Consider the following 16,469-nt stretch of genomic DNA (forward strand, 5'->3'; position numbering starts at 1 on the left):
GGCTTAGTTTTTTTGTAATTGGTATCCGACTTGATGCAAATTCAAAACGATTTGACCAAAACCTACAGACTAAAGCCTTTTTTTTTTTCCCGTTAAACCATTAACAAACTTTAAAATTGCTTTTAGCGCAAACCCACACGTAGGTTTACTTCCGCTCTGTTCACCGTGGTTTTAAAACCCTAGGTTTTAGCATTCTACGTCCGTATACTTACTGCTGAACCACAATCAAGCGAAGGATAGAATGCAATTTTTTCATGTCAACGTTTTTTTTAATTATGTAAGTTAAAGGAATTTCCACTCTTTAGTACAATCCACACATAGCCTAATATTCCATCCTCGATGTGCGGCGCCACTTTATTCACCAGAAATTGTTTGTAGACTTCAATAGTAAAGATATTTCGACTGTATTATAGCCGTTTGAGTTCACACACATTAACCGTGGCCTTCTTAGTTAATGTGTTTCTAAAGTCGATGTCATTTCGTCAGATTTAGTAACACTTGTGAACATGTGGTAATCGAAGAATACAAAAATAGTTTTATTGTCATTATTATTGTTATTTTAATTAAAAAAGATTCGTTTATCGAGCTACCGAGTTTAGTGACTGACACACCACAAAAGAAGTGTGGTAGTACCAACAGTGTGACAGAAACTTTAAAAGTGTTTTACAAAGTTATCTAGATTTAATAATTAACGTTTAACTGAATGTTCAGTTGAAACTTAAGACATGACGGTACATTGTGGAACTTTATCACAATAGTTTTATGTACTTATGAGAATATTACATGTAGGATGTGTATTATTTACAACTTTCTTTCCGTCCATGTATTCGGATTTGTTCAGCATGCTTAGGAAGTAGACGAAAGAGGTGCATTTTAAAATTTAGAATTTAAAGAGCAAAATAATGTTGATAAACAACAGTGGGTTGGACAACTATTGAATTAATAACCATTAAGCAGTTTACACCAAGCCTAGAAATTAGTTATTAATGTTTAGGCAGCCTATATCACGTATACAATTTTATTAATAACCGTTAAGCAGTTTACACCAAGTTTAGAGATTCGTTATTAATGTTTAGGCAGCCTATATCACGTATACAATTTTATTAATAACCGTTAAGCAGTTTACACCAAGTTTAGAGATTCGTTATTAATGTTTAGACAAACTATGTCCGTGTAAATTTTTATTAATAAATATGAGGTAGTTTACACCAAGTTTAGAAATTACTTATTAATGTTTAGGCAGCCTATATCACGTGTACACTTTTATTAATAACCGTTAAGCAGTTTACACCAAGTTTAGAGATTCGTTATTAATGTTTAGGCAGCCTATATCACGTCAATTTTATTAATAACCGTTAAGCAGTTTACACCAAGTTTAGAGATTCGTTATTAATGTTTAGACAAACTATGTCCGTGTAAATTTTTATTAATAAATATGAGGTAGTTTACACCAAGTTTAGAAATTACTTATTAATGTTTAGGCAGCCTATATCACGTGTACACTTTTATTAATAAACGTTATGCAGTTTACATCAAGTTTAGAGATTAGTTATTAATGTTTAAGTAGCCTATATCACGTGTACAATTTTATTAATAAACATGAGGTGGTTTGTAGGTAGTTTTGCACCAAGTTTAGTTTGTATACGTTTAAAGTTTAAGAGTTCTTGTGTAGTTTTGCGTGAATATCCAAAACGAAAAAGTAACAGATTGTACGTGAAATAAGCCTTATCTGACCAAACTTTCAAGTGATGACGTAAATAAGAAGTGTGGTTTGTAAACGAAATGTTAAGAAAAGGTTTCGGAAAATAGCCTGACACCCGTTCCGGAACGGAAACACATCTTCATATTGCTTATCATACTAGCTCTGTATGTGTTACCAAAACTTACCACACTAGCTCTGTATATGTTACCATATCTTATCACATTAGCTCTGTACATGTTACCATATTTTACCACTACTAGCTGTGTATACGTTACCATATCTTATCAAACTAGCTGTGTATACGTTATCATATCTTACCACACTAGCTCTGAATGTGCTACCGTATTTTACCATTACTAGCTCTGTATACATTAATATATATTACCACACTATCTCAGTACGTGTTACCATTTTCATAGTTTCAGCCATAATTTGTTTTACCAAACTTTCAGAGGTGAGTTTCACGGTTTAATTTATTTTGTGCTTGTCATGTAAGGTCTCAATATTACACATAACCTCGGCTATCTATAGCTTCACAATAGACCCGAGGCGTTCAGTTGATCAAATTGTAAACAGTGACTCAAAATAGTTGTGTTTTACGTATTTTTGTTTGTGTAGATGCAGGTGTACTCTGTGGATTTACGTCATGAATTCAGAGCTTTATACGTATATATATATGTGTGTGTGTGTGTGAGTGTGATCCAAGCAGCAATCTCTGTCTGATTCGACCATTATCTTGTCCAACCATGGGAATCATACTAGTCGTTGTAAGCGCTGTGCTTCTTTGTTGTGGTCAACTTGTCATGTCCAATCCTGAGTTCATCGTTGAAGTTCTCGCCGAAACGGGGCTTTGTGGTAAGATTTTAAGTGTAGGAGCATATAAGATTTAGAGCTTTTTCTAAAAAATAACGACTTGAATTTTGTATGCATTATTTTCAAAAGAAACTAGACTCAATCACTTACTCTATCTACAGACCTTCAGGAGAATAAAAAATACTTCATTATTAAAATTAAAACTTTTTTAAATGTTTGTTGTGTCTCTTGATTTTTCTTAAAATATCGGTTCATAATGGCAAGAAGCGCGCCCTAGTGTTAAGTGTGATGGACTGTTGATATTAAGCCTCACGTTTCGCGTAAAAAATATTGAGCGCTCCACTTTATGACCAAGAGCAACAGTTATAAGAGCAACAGCCGAAACTCTATCCAGTCATACAAAGTTAGGGACGTTCATGATGACGAGAACCCACTTGAAGCAAAAACGTTAACCTGTAGATTACCTATGAAGGTCAAAACGTTATTCTGTACTTTATTTGAATTAAAGTTTTAATACCCACACCAGCCATCTTGGCCCGGCGTGGTCAGGTGATTAAGGCATTCGGCTTGTAATCCAAGGGTCGCGGGCTCGAATCCCCATCGCATCAAACATGCTCGCCCCTTCAGCCGTGGGAGCGTTATAATGTGACTATCAATCCCACTATTCGTTGGTAAAAGAGTAGCCCAAGAATTGGCGGTAGGTAGTGATGACTAGCTGCCTTCCCTCTCATCTTACACTGCTAAATTAGGGACGGCTAGCACAGATAGCCCTCGTGTAGCTTTGCGCGAAATTCAAAAAATACAAACAAACCAAACCAGCCGTCTTGAGAATACATAATTACGGACGGCTAGAGCGGATTGCCTTTACGTATTTTCGCGTCGGACAAGTTCATCGGACAAACAAACAAATGTTTTGTAATAGCTGGCTTACTTCAACAATTTTTCTGCTGTACACATTTACTGTTGTTTTTATTCTTTGCGTTATGTGATTATGGTATATATAATGACGATCTAAAATAAGCCAAATATCTGCTTAACCAAAAGTAATACTACTACTAGCACGTAAAGTGAGTGGTTTTTAAAACACTTGTGGAAAGCATGCAGGGAGCAGTAGTGTGCTTTTGACATAGAATCTCACAGTGGAACCTGTTGGATTAGATGCTACACTGGAGAGCTTTTGTCAAGATACTTGGCTATTAAAAGCTTCATAATTGCTTATCAGACCAATCAGAAGTGGTTCTGTGTCGTATAGTATATTCTTATATTAGACCACACTGGATGAACAGCAGCAGAGTTTCAGTGACAGACAGACTTACAGTTTAGTTTTGAAGCTCTTGTTTAAGTGTAGGTTTTGAAATACCAACTTTAACTTAAAACAAGTAATGTAAGTACTTTCTTAGCCCTGATTTAGCAGACAGGCAAGAGTTTAATAATGAACTCTCAGTTTGTTGGATTTTAAGTGCTTGACCATGTAGACAGTAAAGGTTTTTTTTTCATCTTCTCAACTGAATAATGTTCGTTTTTTTCTTTCCACTAGCGTCTGGAATAAAAGACAGCGTAAAAGCGGCCAGATATCAGTGTTTAACGGACAGCTGCCCACCAGAGGTAGATTGGAATCATGTTTCTTTTCAATTTAATCGATTTTTTAAATAAAGCATATTATATAATTGATTTAAAGAAAATGTGGCAATAAAACCAAAATATTGACTTCTGATGCTATTTAACAGTAGTAGTGTCGTGGAATTATAGCACGTCTAAGCGCCAAAGACCTTGGGAATTCATTCGTGATTTCATGGGGTAAAGGTAGTCGTTCCGGGATCGTAATAATGAATGTAAATATCAATACTCATAAATGTTTAAAAAAATGTCAGTCTTGGAAGCTAACCACGTTATTGAGATACGTAAATTCCACCGTACATTCAGGATTCGATCTATTACCTATGGTATTCATACACGATGTATAAAACTCATCTATACTTTACGTCAGTTTTGCTTTTGTGTCTCTATGTAAGTTTTTTTCGTGTGCTAGGCGAAAGCTGTGGAAGAAAACTGTACTCAGAAGATATTTCCTGGTCTAGAGGGCGCTGCTCTTGTAAATAAGAGATGTCAGGACTACGCAAACGAGCGAGAAGTAGGTCTACCATTATCTGATGGTCTCTGTTAATCTTTCTGTCAAATGATTTTAACAAACGTTGATTTTTAAATAGAAATTTTCCATATATTTGTTACTCAAATATATACTGTTTACTATAAGAAAACGTAATAGATAGTTTAAACTGCTAACACTAATTGTTAAATTGGTAAAATAAATGTTACGTAGTTCATCTGGTAGTTACGAGATGAATTTAGAAACTGAAATGATTAGGAATCAAGATTTTTACTCGTGTACTTACGAAACATAATTGTTAACGATAAATGTGTCGAATTATATCTTTCATTCACTGTATCTGTTAAACTAGATAATCGTGGACGTTTGAAGAAGTTTATTTCATCCAGTAATATGTTTCATTTTTCAGTTCAAGTTATGCATCATGATGTACATGGTGAGTATGGATATTTTAAATTTAGCCCTAAATGTGTAAAATAAGAACGATTAAAGCAGTGTTAGGCACGTGTTGTGTATAGATATATATGTAGAGAGAGAGCCCAAGAATCGTAAGTAGGGGTTTGTAAATGTTCTCTTCTCCCAGGGGAAATGTTTTAATGACTGGAATTTTTTTTTAATAATCTTATAACATCGTTGTTTTCTTTTTAATAACTCTTTATGTTACAGACACTTCAAACTATTGACCAGAGAAAGGTAACTATTCAGCAGGCTGACACAATTACTGCTAACGAAGTAATAAGAGTAATTGTCACAATTATAAAAACTCTACAGCTGTAAATCCGGAGCATGTTCAGAGATATATTGCACCTCGAACATTCTAGTGCGTAGTCTGGCACTCTTAAGATATGAAACTTCGATTTTAAGACCTTTCTGTTTGAATATCTTGATATATTTTTATGCTATGAAAATACATTGTTTTATTTAATACTGAGTTTCTTTTGGCGCTCATTTTAATGTACACGATCATTTCTCTCTATATTTTTATACACGGGAGCTCTCTATCGAATAAACTGACTAGGAATTGTACAGAAATTGTAGTTTGCACACTCCGTTGTTTGACTTAAACAATAGGTACTTTATAAGGTTCATTCAATACAGTCAGCGAAACTTTATCCAGAATGGCGCAATACAACAAGACGTTCATAGCTTCCTTAACTTGTATAAATGGACTACTTCCAAACAGCCAATACCCGTCCATACTATGATGTCACCCCATCCCAATAATTGAGTAAAGAGGAACCACCTGACACGGATAAAAACAAGAAAGAGGTAAAAGTGATGTATTTTTTTATATTTTCGTCCTCATTCATGTTTGAAGATCCAAGGACAACATACTCTTGACTGGGGAGCAAATATTATATACTGAAAGCCTTTTGAACGCGATTACATGTTAGATATACATCCAGTTAACCATAAAAAACACTACATACCATGACTTTTCTTTCGGAAACTGTTTATTATAACCTGTAAAGTTTTTATAATTTCACAGAGTGTAATATGTTTTATCCCAATTTTGTCCAACTTAGTAGGGATCTTTGTGTAAGACGTCATTGTTATATATGAAAGGTTAGTATCATTGTTATATATAAAAGGTTAGTATCATTGTTGTATGTAGAAAGTTTCATTGTTGTATATAGAAAGTTCCATTGTTGTATATAGAAAGTTTCACTGTTATATATGAAAATATCATTGTTATATATGAAAGTTAGTATCATTGTTACACCTGACATGTTAATAGTTGATATCATTGTTACGTGAGGAAAGTCAGTATTATTGATATAAGTAGAAAGATAGCATCATTGTTGCGTGCGAAAATTTAACATTGCTATTGCATAAAATGTGTTTTAGCCGATGCCCGATAAGGACGATTTTCCAGGCCCCGAACAAGGAACAATGAAACGAAAGAAGCCACTTCATGAATATATAATAGGAAGTATGGCAGTAAGTAGTGGTTTTATAGTGTTTACTACCGATAGACATTTCATATGTATATATAGAGATAAAGGAACATGTTATTTATGTGTCACGTGGAAATTACGGCATTCTCCATGTTTTCTCTTTAAAATTATTTCCATGTGGTCTGGAAATTGAAGCATTAAGTCAAAAATCAAGTGAGCCTTGTTTTAGTATGATATATTTAACCAGGGTCTGAAAATCATAGCTAACTGATGTTTCACTTTCGTTCTTAACAAGTTAGATTCGTTTATGAAGTCTTGACCCGCTGGTTCTTAGGAAAGTAAGAAACTTTCTGTAGAATAGATTTGTTACTTACGGATTATCTGGTTACGAGGATAGTCTGCTAAGTTTTTAACAACACAGCACGTGCATGGCTTCACCACAACGTTTAATAACATTGGTATTCTTTCACGTTGAAATGTAGTGACGTCATAGGAACTAATGGCTAAGTTACGCACAATATTGATGAATAGTGTTGGATTAATTAATATGTTGACTTTTCACTTATAACACCAGATTAAACGCGCACGCGCCTACATTGCGCATTTCGTTGCTTGGACCACATTTCTGATAAACGTGTTTATCGACATCACGTCGATAATCGTTGTGAACATTCGTTCTTTTGACAATGTTTCGCGTCTGAATTATGGTCGTACGAGAACGATGGTTTCGTGTTACAACATAAATATGGGAATAATGCTATGAAAGAAATTAACATATTCCATGCCACACGTTTTTTGATAACCTATTGTTATACATGATATATTGCGAGTAAATTCGGGCAAATAATTAAAAATACATTGAGAAATGGCTTCTCAGAATTAACTCGAGCATGTATTTTGGAAACATGGATAGTGCCCTGTATAAAATCATGGAAGGGAACATAATTGCGTATAAATAGCTATTTAAATGTACTCAATATGTTTTGGTGTTATAAAAGTAACAGTGTGTAGTTTTTAGATGGACGTGCATTATGTTTAGGCTTACCGTAATTTCCAAACCTCAGACCGGGATAGTTTTCAATTTTTATTATAGGTACCGGCACTGGTATAATAAAGAAGTACTTTCATAACCTAACTCCCCTTAAGCTTTTATGCTGCCACAAAAAAAAAAAAAATGAATACTGATAGTTTATATCTCTAACATTTATTTAAATTCAGCAAGGCAAGGAACATCAAAACTTCATTAATTTTTCACTGAACACTGTTTTTCGTGCCCATTCATATTTTTCACTTGAATGAACTTTCTACAAAAAATCTTTATTGATTTTTATTTTTACAAATAACTCACAGCAATTCAAGTCAGTACTGAGTTTACAATGTAACAGTCTTTTTACTGTTAATTAATTCATTAGACCTCTTTCTTGAGACCAGATGCTATTCATCACTGAAAATACTCTTTCAACAGGGGCAGAAGTGCCTGGTAAACAAAGAATGTACTCCATAACTAGCCTGGGATTTGGTACAGAAATACTTTGATCTTCGAAGTGGTTGAAAAGTTCTACCCGTTTTTATTCACAACCTATATCTTTTGCTTTCCACTGGTCACATTTTGATGACCAGAAGGGTTTACCAAGAACAACTTTATCAAACATATCATCAACATTGATTGCAGCATTTCCAAGTGTTTCATTAGTTTTTTTAGCAGGTGCTTCTATGTCAAGCCACACGAAAACACTGTTTTTATTAAAACAAAGTATTCCCCACCACCAAAAGTGTTTTCCCACAGCTCAATATAAGACAATCATACAAACTGGTAAATTCCTACATATCAAGTCTACCTGATATTCTACCTTTTCCTCTAGTACACTAAGTATTTTTTTGCACCAAGGGGAATAAGGTTATTACCTTGTCTTTCTTTCAGGTTGGTTTTCAACATATTATCTTCTACAACAATATCACTTGCAGTTGCTTTTGTTTTCTCCATGGCTAAAATCACTTTGTTGAACAAGCCTAGTTGTCCATGAACAAACCAAAGATACATTTCTCCACATTTGCTCTCAAAAAATCGTTTTATCAACAATGGGAACTGTTCTTGTGAACAAAATGTGACTTTAGTCCTTCGTAGGTCTGGAAAATTCTCTCAACAGTTGGTAACAAAGAAACTGCGTATTCACAGAATTCTTTTAGATGAGTAAATATGCACGGTGTAACTATAGAAATACTTGTAAATTTTGACCATATTGGAGAATCTTCTTGTACTCAATTTCCACAAACTCACAGAATTCTTTTAGATGAGTAACATGCACGGTGTAACTATAGAAATACTTGTAAATTTTGACAACCAAGCTTTTCACTTCAACAGGAAGAATATCAACTGCAGTTTGGAGACAATAATGTACAATATGAGCACTACAACCAACATCCACAATATTTCTACGAAGTTCTTTCTTCAATCGACTATATACATTGTTTTTCATGCCACTTGAAACATGCCGTACGATTCATAGCAACATCACCGTAAGCCGTGTTAAGCCAAAAGTTTCAGTCGCAGATTTATCTTTCGCACACTTTCAAAATTTATATTGCAGTTGTCACCACAATAAGCAAGAATTTTGTTTTGATAAATCGTGTTGTTGTTTTTTTTAAGTGGACACCAAACAATTTTTGATGTCACTCCAGGAACCGACTGAAAGTCTAAAAGTTTTACTTTCATTCCCTCCTCTGGCAAAAAGTATCGCACCATGACAGGTATAATTTTGGCATCTTTTCTGTTTGAAGCATCTGCTTAAGTGAAACGAATTGGACCTCCATTAAGTCTCTCTTCAATTCCTCTGCTGCTAAAGAAACAGTTGCATTCAAAATAATAGCCTCATTCTTCGTTCTGACAGAACTGAATTTTGCTTCAAATTATTTTGCTATTAGTTTGGAAGAGCAATTAGCTGTTTTAAAGCTCTACGGCGAGAAATTTCGCTAATGTGTGTGTTCTAACATCATTTTGTCTTCGCAGAAATCTTGCGCAATTGGAAAGTGTAGCGACTGGTGCTAGGGCGTAATTAGCCTCACTTCTCTGTCCTAATCCTAATCTCTCTCTCTCTCATTGTTTGGGTATGTATGTTTGTATATCCAGGAGGGTCAGGTGCACTTGACCTCTTCTTCCTTGTTGGTGTGAACTGCTTAGTACATTAATAGTTGTTACAAAATGGCTTGAGTAACCCACATTTACACGGGCCCCTTTCAGGGCAATAATTCTAATCACCTTGACGGTAATTTTGTTTTTAAATTTCGCGGGCTCCAGAGGGGCCGGTGACACAAACTGGGGTGCAGAAACTTTTTTTTCTCTTCAGCCACACACATGTTTAGTGGTTGGGCGTTGCGAAAGTAATAATGATAATGATTTAGCTTCAGGTCCTCTTCTCTATACGGTCAACGATTAAAGAAACAGTTGTAAAAAATAATGCACTAATCTCGCAACAAGGATCCGCAAGATGTTCGTCACTAATATCTTAGTTGTTAACACCACGGTCTTCTGTTTAATTACCACGGTAACGATTTATGTAACCAAAGAACGCTGAATCTACCATAAAAATGACTTATTATGTCTGTATGTTTTAACATTCATAACCCACAGTTGGCTTGCTCGATTTTTTGTAATTTTTGATGTGATTACTGGAAGCTGTCCAACTGTATATATTGGCTACTTTATTATAGAAATTTTGACTGTGAAGGGGTTTAAAAAGAACCCTGATGTCGGGCGAATTTCCATCTTTAATTTTGGAAATAGGTTTGTCGCCTTGAAATTCAACAAATTAAAATGTCAGTTATTAGCTTTCACAAAGCAGAGCTGCGATTAGCATCTAATAACATCGTTAGGGATTTAATAGCATAAGAAAAGAAAGAATATTAATTAACACTGTTCTATACACAGATTTTACTTCGTTAACTTTGGTTAATAAATACATCATAAAATGTTATAAAAAGAAGTCTGGCATCTGAAGAAAATCATTTATTTTTATTAATATTTTTGTTATAGAAATGCTTCCTTGAAAATCCGATTTAACTGAGAGAGAGGGAAGAAGAAAGGTTGGTATGTTTTTTTAAATTTATATATTATTTTCTTAAGCCTAATTGTAACATTAGCACTTCCTATACTAAGATATATAAATATTGTTTTGAAACATTCTCAAAAAAATGATGATTAAATATTTATATAATATATATTTAAAAGAATAAATATTTCAGGTGGCGTTTTGACAGACTATTCTGTGCAAGTGTATTATCTTTTAAAACATATTTATTTAAACATTTTTCGTTTGTTTATTTTAGAACAAAACCATACTTATCTATCTGCTATGTTCATTGCGGAGCATTGAATCCCAAATTTTAATGCTGTAAGTTAGTCAAGTCGACCCCGTCCTCTACCACGAGAGTATTATAAAATTAAGCATTTCGTTGGATGGCTACATAGATTTGTTCAAATACTAATTATTTCTTTTTTTCTAATTGCTTACATGCTCCTCTATACCCGTGGTGGGCAGAACACTGATAATGTACTGTGTACCTTTGTGCTTAGTAGTAACAAACAATTCCTTGGACTTCAGTGCAAATTTCACGTGACATATACAAATACAAGTTATTTATTTGAATATGAACTAATTTATTTAATTCAACATACCGAGCATGAGTTTTAAAAATTAGTGTTTTTTTTTTTTTTATATTTCTACCGAAATAGAAACATTTGAAGTTTTACACGAGTTCCTGGAGATCTCTTGCCGGTTTTTTTTTTGTTGTTTTTTTTTCCAATTACCAATTCCTTGGGCCCGACATGGCCTGGTGGTTAAGGCAATCGTGCGTAATCCGAGGGTCGGGGATTCGACTCTCCGTCACACCAAACATGCTCACCCTTTAAACTGTTGTGGCGTTATAATGTGACGATCAATTCCACTATTCGTTGATAAAATAATAGCCCAAGAGTTGGCGGTGGTGGTGATGACTAGCCGTCCCTAGTTTAGCAGTGTAAGACTAGAGGGACAGCGTCAAAAGTATAGATCAGTGTTCGAGTCGTAAAGTAAGACTGCTTCCTCCCCTGAAAGTCTAGTAACAGTCACGAGGTTGTGAAACAAACTGAGATAGTATTTGTTTTAATGTTAGATACTGAATTATATATATATACACCTAATCCTTGAGTGACTAATCTTAGAAAAAATAACAGAATGACAGTCTGTCGGTTAGTTTCGTGGCTTATAATTCAGGAGTCGATCCTCGCAGCGACTGAGCACATTGTGTGTATTTGCGCTCCCGAGTGACTTTGCGATAAGTCTAGACTTACGATGCTAAAAGTCGGACTTGATACTTATAAATAATATAAAGTTATTCATTGAACAGCTGTTAACTACTTAATTAAAACTAAAAATCAACTCAAAAATGTGTGTGGTTCATTAAATGTACTGTGCTTACTTATAAAGGTTATAATGCTTTATTTGATCAACTGTGTACCCTCACTGTTAGCGAGATTTTCGGTCGTAAATCCAATAACATCTCATGAGGATCAGCCAGCTTAGAAGAGTTAGGTTGGTCCCAAATCTGTGTAATGAGTTACTAATTCAAAACCCCAAATAAGAATATTAAGGATACTAATTTTCTGTGTCTTTTGATATGGGACTTTAAACATTTCTAATGTCAGAATGACACGGTAATTATTCCTGAAAAATGGACTGCTTTTCTGTTCTCGTCTACAGCTGTCACAGATTTATTGGTTGGTTTGAATTTCGCGCAAAGCTACATGAGGTAAAGCTTCGCCAGCGATCCTTAATCTTAATGTAGTAGACTAGCTAGTCAGTACCACTTACCATCACCTATTAGACTACTTACTCTTATACTAACGAAGAGTAAAATTAACTGTAATATTATAACGTCCCCACGGCTGAAAGGATGAGCGTGTTCGGTGACGGTGATTCGAACCTGTGACTCATAGCTTTTGGACTTATTGATAACAATCAGTTTCAGTCTCCACTGGACTCATTCGAACCAGAAGGGATAAATTAAATTTTAGTTTATAACGTTTTTATTATATCTTGCAATAACAATAATACAGTATATTGTACAATTTTATCATTGCGACCTCCAACTAGAGGGCGCTACTTTCACCAACTAATCGTATATTTTAATTTACTTAACTTTATCATGAAGGACACAATGTTAAAACACGTTTAATTATATACATATTAGCCATCAAGTGCTGTGATTCTTTATCCCACATTCATGTTTCTGTTGTCCCGATCTTCCAGGCTAATCTCGAACCCAGGGTTTGCGGGATTACAACATGTAGAAGACCTCCTGAAAACAACCAACTGCAACCAGGACTGAAACCATTGTGTTTTTCCTTTCTTTACACTCTAAACTCACTTATATTTGTTTTTGTTTGAAATTTAAATTAGAGTTTCATATTATGTTGTTAAATTTGATTGTGAAGAACCTTTTATGTCGGTTGCTATAGAAACAGAAATTATCTGAAATTTTTACAGTTTCCTTATTTTCAACTTTTCAAAAGATGAAATCAATTACTCAGAATTTTACCGAGAACTTTATTTTGGGTCTGATGTGAAATAAAACTATTTTTGAAATAGTTGGTTATTTACTACCACAAACTTTGACATAACACTGATGTTTGACGTAAATAAAAAAACTTTCGAAATAGTAGTTTAATTTTTGTTCCTTGGTAAAATGTTGAAACATACATTATATACAACATATATAATATATATATATATACATACATACACAGATCGTGATTTTTTAAATAATTCAAGTCGACACAATATTATTTAAACACATTATTAGTTAGTGTTTGTATGTACTGATTCACTAAAAATAATGTACGTAATCACAGCTTCAAGTTTTTTTTTAAATATGATAATTTTACCCACAGTAGGCTTGATTTTCACTGGATAAAACATTTCTCCAGCTGGAATTCTACTTTTATAATTGAACTCTTCATAATATTTTCTATTTGAATCTCCAAATATTTCGAGAATCCATAATGAAAGAAACTAAGTCTAGTAATGAAGGTGGTTGATAAAAAACATTCTAGTTACAATGTTTATTTGTTTTTTTTATATTTTGCGCAAAACTACACGAGGGCTATCTGTCCCTAATTTAGCAGTGTAAGACTAGAGGGAAGGCAGCTTGTCATCACCATCTAGCGGCAACTCTTGGGCTACTCTTTTATCAACGAAAATTGGGATTGACCGTCACATTATAACGCCCTCACAGCTGATAGGGCGAACACATTTGTTAAGACAGAGATTCGAACCCGCGACCCTCGGATTACGAATCGAGTGCCTTAACCACCTGGCCATGCCGGGCCTACAAGGTCTGAACGTTTCTAACAGGACCAATCATCTGCTACTTAAACCCAGCCATTCATTTATTGGTTCACATTCTAAAACCACAGGTCACAATATTTCATATAATTATTTCTCTTTCATCACCACAGAATCATCGAACATTGACCTCTACATTAAAGAAAGTTCACTCATGGCTAAAGACCGACCGACTCGCAGAACCCTTTGGATCTAAATTTGTTCAAAGTTTTCACACTTAAACTTAACTGTTTTCCAATATTTCCCTAATACTTTGTTTTTAGTTTTATCCTTCCATTTTCGACTTTTATTACAAAATAAACCAGTCATTAGTGATACTATAGTTATTGTTAATAATAATCTTTTAAACACTATTTTTAAATTTCACTGAAGATAGAATGTGTGTATTTTGAAACGTTCGAACCTTGTAAATAAAATGTTTTATGAACTGTCCTCATCTACTCGATTAGACTTTTGAGGATCCTATCTGAATACTAATAAGGAAGTAATCATAGCACCTGTAATACTCCAATATATTATTTTATGTACTTCTTATTATACAAATTACAGATTGCTTTGTGACTTCAGCTGTGTAGCTTCAATGTGGAAAGCAGCTCTTCTGTTTTTACTCAGTAAATTAGCAAGACATAATTAACACTTTTAACTTTTATGCCACGAATGTTATAATTTAATTCTCTTGATATTTATTGAGTTTGGTAAAGAAAAAGAGTGAAAAACAGAATATAATAATCTTTATATGAAAAAAAATACACATTAAATGATTATTGGAATACAAAAACAACATATTTTACTGGACCTTTCAGACTAAGAAAACTGTTGGTGGTTCTGACCATTTTTGTTGTTGTTTTCTCCAGTTATTACCACTGAAAGACAAATTGCGCTGTGTACTTTTACGTAACATACTCTACAGCAATTTTTATCTGAAAGAGTGTAGTTGATACCCTCGGGTGATCACCCAGAACAATAAGTAACTAGAGCAAGAGGAACACTGTCACTTTCTAGACGAAAGTTTTTCGTTAAAGTTATATGTACTCATATGCATGAAAATCTTGAAAAGTTTTAGGTGAACTTCACTTTATTAGATAAATGAAGTTAGAGAAAACTTAGCTTGCCTGCAGAATAAATATCTCTGCCCCCTTTGATTTCAGGCCATCCTCAAACAATTCTAATTTTAAAATCTCATTAAATTTGTGCGCTGGTCAAGAAAGCAGTATAACCTGTTCTCGCCACTTACAGTATACTCTTATCCAATAAAACTTCATATGAAACAAAGAATCGAAACTATATTTCCCAACCTTTAATAACTCGAAATGCCTCCAGTGGCACAGAGGTATGTCTGCAGCCTTACAATGCCGGAAACCGTGTGTCAATACTTGTGGTGGACAGAGTCCAGATAGCCAATTGTGTAGCTTTATGCTCAATTACAGGTCCGGCATGGCCATATGGTTAAGGCACTTGATTCGTAATCCAAGGGTCGCGGTTTCGAATTCCCGTCACACCAAACCTGCTCGCCCTTTCAGCCGTGGGGCCTTTATAATGTTACAGTCAATCCGTCTATTTGTAAGTAAAAGAGTAGCCCAAGAGTTAGCGGTAGATGGTGATGACAAGCTGTCTTCCCATTACAGCCCTTTTGTAGCTTTGCGCGAAATTCAGACCAAGCTTAATTACAAACAAACAAGTCGAAATAACGTAACCCTTAAACATCTTCAAGAATCAGTGAAACACGTGAGGATCAAAGAATGAAACATATAAAACAGAACGAATTCCTTAATATCACATAAAAAATATGACAATAAAATTAATACCACGGTGACATAAAACAATAAAGATAAACAAGTGCTTCATTATTGAATACAGAAAAGGCTTAAATCAAAGGAACGTAAAATGCATCATTGATAAAGTAAAAAAAAAAAGCTCTTTCATTAATATTGCTTGTTAAGTATGAAAAAAATACCTCTTCATTGAAGGAAAAGTAATACACATCAAGAATAAAACTAAACCTCTTGCTAAAGTAAATCACATGAGAAACAATATAAATTTGGGGTGGAACAGAATGTATGAGAAGTACATTTCGGCATCACTTGGTTTTGTGTAAAATAAGCATACATTTAAATCATAAAGATGTAATCAAATCAGGGATTTAGAATTTTCTAGATAAGGATATCCACTATACTTAGTGGTACTGGAAAATAAACGAACATGGAGCAGCTTGGGGTACCAAGATAATAAGGAAAGAGACATACAACAAATTTGATCACACTTTGGTAAGCAAAGTGTGGTGTGTAGTAACAGGTGAAAACCTATACAAAGGTCAGTTGAAGAGGCCATCTATGTTCCTCAGACAACAATACGCAACACAATCAAGAAGAGTGTCTGTCTGGAAGAAAGTCACATGTAAAAAGTTATTACGCGACATATCTGTTCAACCATCACAGATCTCAATATATTATATATACAAATTTCCGAATTTGCATTTTATGGGTGTTTATACGTTTTTTACCCTCATTTCACAAAATTTGGAATGAAGGTTTGTTGAGTCCATACAAAGATAACTCCAAATTTGCTGTTTC

General features: G+C 34.2%; 1 protein-coding gene across 2 annotated transcripts; it reads left to right on the forward strand.

Annotated features, from left to right (window-relative positions):
• The first annotated feature begins 2,387 nt into the window (after positions 1-2,387).
• LOC143239941 (uncharacterized) lies at positions 2,388-13,140 on the forward strand. Of its 2 annotated transcripts, none has more exons than XM_076481616.1 (7): positions 2,388-2,557; positions 4,053-4,120; positions 4,545-4,646; positions 5,032-5,058; positions 6,471-6,563; positions 10,551-10,604; positions 12,805-13,140. In XM_076481616.1, the coding sequence occupies exons 1-6, from the start codon at positions 2,449-2,451 to the stop codon at positions 10,575-10,577; spliced, it is 426 nt and encodes a 141-aa protein (XP_076337731.1). In that variant the 5' UTR covers positions 2,388-2,448; the 3' UTR covers positions 10,578-10,604; positions 12,805-13,140. The 2 variants fall into 2 exon arrangements, with proteins under 2 accessions (XP_076337731.1, XP_076337730.1); XM_076481615.1 differs by having other exon boundaries at positions 10,551-10,600.
• Positions 13,141-16,469: the final 3,329 nt, after the last annotated feature.

The sequence above is a fragment of the Tachypleus tridentatus genome, chromosome 13 (genome assembly GCF_004210375.1).
Source record: "Tachypleus tridentatus isolate NWPU-2018 chromosome 13, ASM421037v1, whole genome shotgun sequence".
In the NCBI taxonomy this organism is placed as follows: domain Eukaryota; kingdom Metazoa; phylum Arthropoda; class Merostomata; order Xiphosura; family Limulidae; genus Tachypleus; species Tachypleus tridentatus.

Coding starts and splice junctions, on each gene's coding strand:
- LOC143239941 (XM_076481616.1), top strand. CDS start 2,449: ATGGGAATCATACTAGTCGTTGTAAGCGCTGTGCTTCTTTGTTGTGGT. Junction 4,121..4,544: donor CGGACAGCTGCCCACCAGAG/GTAGATTGGAAT, acceptor TTCGTGTGCTAG/GCGAAAGCTGTGGAAGAAAA. Junction 5,059..6,470: donor TATGCATCATGATGTACATG/GTGAGTATGGAT, acceptor AATGTGTTTTAG/CCGATGCCCGATAAGGACGA.